Genomic DNA, 9,857 nt, shown 5'->3' on the forward strand with positions numbered 1-9,857 from the left:
TTTTAGGATCGAATAAATGCACAAGTATTTTGTAACTAGAAGAGTATTCGCCAATACAGCGAGATACATCTTAATTTTAATATTTTATTTTATTATTTATCTCAATCGATGTTATAATATAATCTTATGTGATTTTGAAAAAGCGATGATGTTTTTAATTTTGAATAAAATATAAATTTGAATATATCATAAAAATTTGACAAAAATATATCAAATTAACTATTTAAAATTACTCATATTTTGTGTAATTTTTTAATTCAATTTTTTATTACAATTTAGTTTAAGTTCAATAATGAAGTAATTTATATTTGGTTTAATAATATAATTTTCTTATACAGATAATATCTAATTATTTTGTTAGAACTTGATAATTATCCTAATTATATTTTAGATTTTTTATATTTTAAAATAAAATGTTTATCCTCTATTTGATTATGTTTATCCGCATTTAGTTATACAAATTCAAACATCGAGCTTTAATAAGTTGTACTTATACATAATTAATTACTTATAATCTTGAATTTTAAGTAAAATGCATCAGTACTTTATGCATAAAAAATGGTTTTTAAAAGTTTTTGTCAAATGTTTTATAACATAGTATAGATAATTACGAAATAAAAGTATAGAATTTCATGCAATAAATACAAAATATATTATTATATTATTATATTTATTTGTGACACAATTTTAATATGAGAAATTTAATTAATAAAGAAAACATGGAATGGAATAGTCATGTATTCTCTTTAATTTCCATATTTGCTTCATACGTGGTTGGCTCACGCATACAATTACAAGCTGCTGACTTCATTTTGAAAGTTGAATCTCTCGATCGACTCTAAATGTTTCAACAGCCACATATATATATATATATATATATATACACACATGCATGCCTATATATACCACCATCTCCTATGCTTTCTTCTTCACTGCCTTGTGAGAAAACCCCCCAGAGCTGCTTAAAATTTTTCCCACAAGAAACACTCGATTGATCAAGATAAACACACACAAAAAAACACACACAGTATGGTGATCTTGAGAGAAAAGCAAACCCTTTTGTCAAAGATTGCAACAAGTGATGAACATGGAGAGAATTCACCTTACTTTGAGGGATGGAAAGCTTATGATCAAGATCCATTTCATCCTACTCAAAACCCTAATGGTGTTATCCAAATGGGTTTGGCAGAAAACCAGGTTAGTTTTTATTTGTTATTTTGGGGTATGATTTATTTTTCAAGCATGCATACATGAAAAGAGTATGAAAATTTATGACACCCTTTAGAAGTTCGACGATAATTCATTTCTTTTGCAGCTCTCGCACGATTTGATTGAGAAATGGATCGTGGAGAACCCGAAATCCTCGATTTGCACCAATGAAGGAGTTGATCTATTTAAAGATACAGCAAATTTTCAAGATTATCATGGCATGTATGAGTTCCGAAAGGTAATGAATTACCATACATACACACACACACATATATATATATATAAAGAGGTTGGTTATTATACAACCATTGACATTTGTGCAACCAATACATCCCAATCTCAACCGTCCATTTCATTTGATGAATATGTGATTTCATAGAAGTTTTGATTGTTTCCTAATATAAAGTATTAATTATAATTAATGAACTTTATTCATATTCCATAAATATTCAAATCAWAATAAATGAACTCCCATCATTTCTATAAATATCTCAATTAATTGGGTTGCAAGGGTTGTACAAATACACAAGGTTGTAAAAGAAATATACCCTATATATATATATATATATATGGGTTTAATCAATTGAGAACTCGATAGTTTATGATAACCATGAGATTCAATGTGAACCAATCATTTAAAATAATTAATCTTATTTTTTTTAAAAAGGTAAAAAAAATGAGTACTTTGATATTCTTAATTTGTCTTTAACTAAATAATTTAACAACTCTATCTCTTTCATACTTTTTTGGCTTTTGATTGTTTCCTCATTATTATGTACCGATTATCTGTATAAATCCAACTCGAGACGGGCTATGTCCAATGAAGTGTATCATAATTAATGTGTATTTTTTGAAGTGTATCAAATAGCGTTGCTTTACAAAGACGGTTTCAAACGAGAACAGTAACCAAAACAAGATAACATGAGAACAATCAAATCGCATGTGATTTTATACTAAACTTATATGTAAAATCATGTGATTAAACACACATGATGTAGGTTGCATGCGGGGCCAAGTTGCATGTACATCCTTGCGTTAACCATATTCCGTTATCACACATGTGATTTGAATGTAAAATTATAAGATTTTGAGGTGTGTTTTCAGGCAATAGCAGAGTTTATGGGGAAAGCAAGGGGAAATAGAGTTAGATTTGATCCTGATCGCATAGTGATGGGTGGTGGAGCCACCGGAGCTAGTGAATCTTTGATGTTTTGCTTGGCAAATCCTGGTGATGGATTTCTAGTTCCGTCTCCATATTATCCTGCGTAAGTATACTTTACAGTTTATTAAGATACATCATTCAGCATATTAATTAATTATACAGTCTTAATTTGATTTTCTCCATCTTTAGTTTTTTTTAAATTGAATTTTGCAATAATATTAAACTTACGGGCTGTTTACCAAATTTTTTTATTAAGTCCTGTACGGATAAATTTGTTTCTTCGCTTAAATGAGTGTTGTTGTTTACTTTTTTCTCTGAACTAACATTCTGAATAACATAAATGACCGATTTACCTCCAATATTAATTATTTGAACATCAAAACAAAAAATCATAAAGAGGTCGACGATGAGGTGTCTTATATGAGAATGAGGTGATGCTTTAGATAAGGGGTAAGAGTGTCATTTTTGTGGCTTAATGGGACAATACACCATTTCTATCTGTGCGATTAGGCCATTTTCTGTACGAATAAGCTGTAAGTAAACAACCCAAATGAGTTGTGCGAATATGACAGATATACCTATAAGCCTAATTAAGCCGCAAATAAACAGCCCTTAGAAAACACTAGCTGTAGTATTTGGTAATTCATGCATGTAGTAGTACTTCAATTTTTTTTCCTTCTATAGAACATTGTATGCAATTTGTTATGATCTTGAGCTATAAATCTGGAAAATACAAAAAAAATTGTTATATGAAATAATATTAATTCTTCTAAAAGATTTGTTATAAAATGAATTAGATATATAAAGTCATATATATATATATATATTTATACTATCTTATTAAGTAAATTTAGATAAGTCTTAAAGTCTTAAAATACTAAACAACTAAAATATCTTTTATACTCAATTTTTCACTTTTTCAATCCTTCCTCTCCTCACATACACTCACCCCCTCACATACACTCACCCTCTCACAACTGATTTTTTTTAAATTATAATTTTAAATGTTTCATTTTAAACCTTTATCAAATTAACATGCATAATCGTATATCAATTAAAACATGTTTAAAAAATACATTTTTATTTTAACAAGTTACATCATTATAATCGTCTCGTTAATACCTTCGAAATGAGTCCAATATTGAATAGTTTTTTACTTAATTATATTATTATATATTATATATACTATGAAAAGATATTTTTAATATTTACGATTTATACTTTTATAGTTRTTTATTTATATATATACTATATATTTTGGGGTTAAGCTGTCCAAATTGCACTGTATAATATGTTTTGAATTAATATGTTCTTGGGTTTTTTTTGAAATATATATATATACATGTATTAATTCAACCTTAATCTGAGTTTCTGGACAAGAAAGAGGGTAAGCAGTTGAAATTTCATTCTAAAACTCATCTTTTTTTGTCTTTTCATGGCTTATGATCTGTCAAATTTGTAGTTTTTTTAATTGGTTTTGAGTGTTTATCTTAAAACTCAAGTTTCTTGGTTCTTTGCTCTTGGTGTAAATCGAATACATTTGTGGAATCGTTTAAATATGTTGGATTTTAAATATATTGGATTTTAAACTGTCATACAAATTTTTTTATCGATAGTCTGTAATTGAAACCATAACTCTTATTTATTCAAATTGTATTAATATGTAAAGACCAAGTGTAACATGTATCATCGTTAAATTTTATCTTATAAAACCAGTGGAACTTCAAAATCGTTAAAATTCATGGCTCTCGTCGCATTGCGCAGGTACACAACTAATATGTATATATATATATATATATATATATATATGTATGTATGCATGAAAATGAAGGTTTAGATATGTACACATCAACATTTACTATTCAAATCACGTGCAAGAATTTGGACCAAACATTGCTCATTAATTCCAAACATCAATTCAATTAGTTTACCATTTTGGATGAGACCAACAAGTCAGTCTAGCTAGTTGTCAATTGATTTGGTTAACCTTAACTTAAAGACTTCCAAACGAACACATTTCTACAAAATGAGTCAAATAAGAGGAAAACACAAGAAGTAAAGACCAAAACCTTCTTGTCAGTTCTTTGACTTTTTTAATTTTCGTATTAAACATATTTTTACGTAAAAATATTCAAAGCTGACATTTATTTGTTTGTTTATATTCACAATTAATTAGAGATTGTTGATCTTGCTTATATGGTATGCAGTTTTTAAATGTAGTAAGTTTTTCTAATTAAATTGAATTTTCTTTCCAGATTTGATAGAGACCTAAGATGGAGAACTGGAATGCAACTAATTCCAATAGTGTGTACGAGTTCAAATGATTTCAAGATCACCAAACAAGCACTTGAGTCTGCTTTTGAGAGTGCAGTTGAATCCAACATAAGAGTCAAAGGATTGATCATTGCAAATCCTTCAAATCCTCTTGGCACAACCATGGATAAAGAAACTTTAAAAACCCTGATGAGATTCATCAATAACAAGGGCATTCATCTAGTCTGTGATGAAATTTATGCGGCCACCGTCTTCAACGCACCTGGCTTCATCTCTATCTCAGAAGTCTTGCAAGAAATGGAGCAAGATCCCATGAACCAGATAAATCCCGAGTTGGTTCATATTATTTATAGCTTGTCGAAAGACATGGGGCTCCCAGGGTTTCGCGTTGGCATTCTATATTCATATAATGATGGTGTTGTGAGTTCTGCGAGAAAGATGTCAAGTTTTGGACTAATCTCCACGCAAACTCAACATTTTCTAGCTTCAATCCTTTCAGATGAAGTGTTTGTTGAGAGTTTTCTAAGCGAAAATTCAAAGAGGTTAGCTAAGCGGCATAAGGTTTTCACTCAAGGGCTTCAAGAAGATGGCATTACTTGTTTAGCAAGTAACGCAGCACTCTATGTTTGGATGGATTTACGAAGGCTTCTAAAGAAGCCTACATTTGATGAGGAAATGAAGCTATGGAGATTGATAATCAACGATGTTAAACTAAATGTCTCCCCTGGTTCTTCATTCCATTGTGTGGAACCAGGGTGGTTTAGGGTTTGCTTTGCAAATATGGATGAACAAACAGTCCAGGTTGCGCTAAACAGGATTCACATATTTGTTAAGAAGGGTAAAGAGAATGAGGAAATGGCAACAAAGAAGAAGAGAAACAAACCATGGTCAAAGGATCTTCGACTTAGTTTTTCCTCACGATTGTACGAAGAAACTAAGATGATGTCTCCTCGTATCATGTCTCCCCATTCTCCATTTGCTCTCTCACCATTGGTTCAAGCAAGAAACTAATTAACTAAAACCGGTGGATGGTTGCATGAGACTAAATTATACTCTTTCATTGAACTTTTTATATGTACCGTTTTCCAAGAAGCATATTGCTGGTAGTTAGGAAACAAGAGAGTAGAATTTTCAATCGTTATGGTGTTTTTCTAGATAAACTATTTGAACATTTTTTTGTTTGAAGTTAATGTCCCAAAATATGATAATTTCAAAGAACTACCATGACTTTTTTTTTAATTATATGGTTGTTTTCTATTGTAAATCCACAGGTGCAGTGCCGGCCCTGGCCATAGGCCCAAGGGGCGACGGCCCAGGGCAGCATAATGCCCAAGGGCATCAAAATTTAAAGCCCAATGTATATGTATAGATTCATTTTTTTATTTGGGCCCTCAAAATGTTACCGTTACCACAGCCCATTCCAATTTGTCCTGTCCGGCTATCCCTCGACCATCGTCTCCTCACTCTCACTCTCGCTCATGGTCACACACTCACGCCCTTCACAGTTCACTCTTGCTCTCGCCTGCGGCCTATCGGCTGTCGCTCACTCACGAAACTCACAACGAAACCGATTCAGTTCACCGTTCACGATTCACCATTCACGTTGACCTATCCGCTAATCGGCTCACTCACGGTCACATAACTCACTCCGTCGGCGTCTGCCTCTCTCCCTCTCCGTCTCTCGACTATCGACTTCGACGACTTGTGAGGTTAGGGACTTACTGACTTAGCCACTTAGGCTTATTACCGATTTACTTTACTTATTTTATTTTTTATGTTTCTAATTCTTGTTTGATTGTAAAACCTAATAGTGAAGTTGTGAAAATTGAAATTGGTCCTCTGTCGTTTGTTGTTATGTATCCGTCTTGATCAATTTTTTTGTAGCCATGGTACCTGACACCTTGACCAATTAGTCCATGATGTCCATGCAAACAACACTTCTTCCATATGGCCAAGACAAACCTTAGGCCTCCTAAAAAATTAAGATCTAATGCTTCATGAGATATCAGACCCCAAAAATGGAACCTAAACCAACCGGCCAACCCCTTGGGATTATCCATCTAAAAGTGTTAGATCAATCTAAACACAACACCACAAACATCATTCGTCCTTGCTTACTAAATCTAACCATTCTGGCTCCTGATTTGATTCAATTAACTAGGTTATCTTGTTGATATGTTAATTGACAAATCATTCAAATAAAATCTCTTTCAGTGATGGTCCAATGTTATGAATTTCTAGATGTATCATTCAGTCCACACCAATTTCAGATAAAGACTTCGTCTTGGATAGTAATATTTCAAGGATCAAATTTTTCATGCTTTTTTTATAATGTGGATGGCGTCAAGACATTAAAATTCTTTTAGATTTTGAAGCACTACCAAAATTACCCTCTTTTCCGGCGGATTTGTCCGCCAGAAAAAGGGCGCCGCTGATTTATTTTCCGTCGAGTTTTCCGGCGGATATTTTTCTTTTCCGGCGGATTACGGCCGCCGGAAATCTTTCACAGGAAAAATTAAGGAACTTGGTTTAACTTAATAAAAAAAATTAAAACTTTTTCCGGTGGATTTGTCCGCCGGAAATCCGCCAGAGTATTTTCTCGCCGAAAAAACTTAATTAAATAAGATTTTTAAATCCGCCGGACTATTTGTCTCGCCGAATCCGCCGGAAATCCGCCGGTAACGTTTTTTTTAATTTAAATAAGATTTTTTTTAAAAAATTAAAAAAAAATTACCGGCGGCCGGATCCGCTGGAAATCCGCAGGTAATGTTTTTTCTTTTTTTTAATTTAAATAAGATTTTCAAAAAAAATTTAAAAAAATGTTACCGGCGGCCTCTTCCGCCGGAAATCCGCCGGAAAAAGAATTTTATTTTAATTTTTTTTTATTTTTTCAATAAATATTTAAATCCTGTAAATCTGTAAAAATATGGATAAAACTAAAAAATTAAAATGCAACCAAACATCATACATTGATTAAAGTAAACAATTGTTACAAAACATATACAATTTAAAGTATCACACAATGTTACAAACAAATTAAATTGTTCCAAATACGGTCCCTTAAAACAAATACGATCATTAAGGCCCAATACGGTCCGTTAAAGCTCAATAAGATTCAATAATGTCCAATACGATCCATTAAGGCTCAATACGGTCTGTTAATCCAATACGATTCATTAATGAACAATACGATCCATTAAAGCCCAATACGGATCCGTTAATTTTTTTAAAAAATTTTCCGCCGGAAATCCGCCGGTAAAGATTATAAGGGTTTTTTTAATTATTTTTCTAAAACATTTTCCGGCAGATTTATTTTTTAATTTTTTTAAAAAATTCTCCGCCGGAAATCCGCCGGAAAAGATTAAAAGGGTTTTTTTTATTTTTTAAAAAATTATTTTTCCAAAACTTCTTCCGGCGAATTTCCGGCGGATTTATTTATTTATTTTTTTAAAATTTTCCGCCGGAAATCCGCCGGAAAATATTAAAAGGGTTTTTTTTATTTTTTAAAAATTATTTTTCTAAAAATTTTTCCGGCGGATTTATTTTTTAAATTTTTTTTAAAAAATTTCCGCCGGAAATCCGCCTGAAAAGATTAAAAGGGTTTTTTTATTTTTTAAAAATTATTTTTCTAAAATTTTTTCCGGCGGATTTCCGGCGGAAATTTTAAAAAAAAAATTTAAAAATAAATCCGCCGGAATTTTTGTTTTTTAATTTTTTTTACTTATTAATTAATTTTTAAAGATTAATTAACATTTAATTAACAATTTCGCCGGAAATATAACCGGTTTAATATTTCCGGCGGATTTCCGGCGGAAGTCAATAAAAATTGACTTTTTTGACTTCTGCCGGAAATTATCCGCCGGAAATGCCCAGTTTTCTAGTAGTGAAATAGACATCAGAACATTCTTTGAACATTTAAGCAAAGCAACCAGATAGTTGATTATACAGAATAGAGAAAGGCAAATGCTATACGGATTGCAATTTAGAAAGGAAAGAAAAATCGTTTATGGTTGTGCACTTTGGTTAATACTGCCCAGAAAATCAATTATATTTACAATTTTCCTTGAATTGTTCTTCATTCTCACTTCTCAGTATCAACAATTATACCATATATGTGAGGCTTATCATGTTAACTATTAGTCACTGCTAACTACTTTTAGCAATTCGCTGTTGAAGAACAACCTACCTCACGCTACAATCCTGTGACTGTTGGTTCCCTTACGCTATCTTTGACGGAAGCTTACAACCAATGGAAAACAGTTAATTCCGACTCCAAACAGAGGTAGAAAGTCTCTCTTTTTGCAGTAGTATAATCTAGTAAATTTTTTGTTTCTAGAAAACGTATGCCTCACAGAAAGTGTCCTATGACACTTTTGAGAAAGTGTCCTATAAACTCAATTTTTTATAGGACATTTGTTTTTATAGGACAATTTTTCAAATAATGTCTTATAAAGTTGATAATGGGGCGTTTTATAATAAAAATGTCCTAAAAAATTTATTACGACATCAAAAAACGTCATATAAACTTATTACAACACCTTTAGAGATAGGACATTTTATTTTTTCTGGTCCTATAAATTAGGTCCTATAAAGAGGTTTATTAGGACACTTATAATTTGAGTGTCCTATAAACCCGATTTTGTTGTAGTGAATAAACTTTAATGAATTATAAACTATAAGAATGAAAACTAAAATTTTAAAACCACAAGGACGAAAATAGAAATTTTCAATAAACTACAAGAACTAAAAACGTAATTTACAGTATTCTTTGTGAATTCAAGGAAAGAGTTGTCAAAGTAGTTTATTAATTTAAAATCATAAAAACATCTTCAACAATTTCTCTAAAATAAAGAAAATAGAGATTTTGAGTTAATATTTTACTTTAACAGCTTCCTTAAAGCTATCTTCAAAATAAAGAAGTATGAGTGAGAAGAATTTTTTTCTCTAAATATAGAGAACGCTTCAAAAATATTACCAAGTGAGAACACTAATAAGAAACTTTGAAAATAAATTTTGCAGAGAGAGAAATAATAGTAAAATGAAATATTTTAATATTATAATAAAGGGTTAAATGCATGAAATAGCAACATACTTTCATAAAATTTCTTATTATAGCATTCTACTTTTGTTTTTCTTTGTTACAACAATGTACTTTCAAATTATTTTTTATTAAGGCATTGTACTTTAAAAAATCTACCCATAATAGCAATGG

The 9,857-nt window shown here is 31.0% G+C and overlaps 1 protein-coding gene across 1 annotated transcript; it reads left to right on the forward strand.

The window, feature by feature from the left end:
* The first annotated feature begins 1,029 nt into the window (after window positions 1–1,029).
* Window positions 1,030–5,656, forward strand: LOC112522408 (1-aminocyclopropane-1-carboxylate synthase-like). Its single transcript, XM_025131506.1, has 4 exons — window positions 1,030–1,197; window positions 1,316–1,447; window positions 2,314–2,474; window positions 4,627–5,656. The coding sequence occupies exons 1-4, from the start codon at window positions 1,030–1,032 to the stop codon at window positions 5,654–5,656; spliced, it is 1,491 nt and encodes a 496-aa protein (XP_024987274.1).
* Window positions 5,657–9,857: the final 4,201 nt, after the last annotated feature.

The sequence above is a fragment of the Cynara cardunculus genome (genome assembly GCF_001531365.2).
Source record: "Cynara cardunculus var. scolymus isolate 2C chromosome LG 12, CcrdV1, whole genome shotgun sequence".
NCBI lineage: Eukaryota > Viridiplantae > Streptophyta > Magnoliopsida > Asterales > Asteraceae > Cynara > Cynara cardunculus.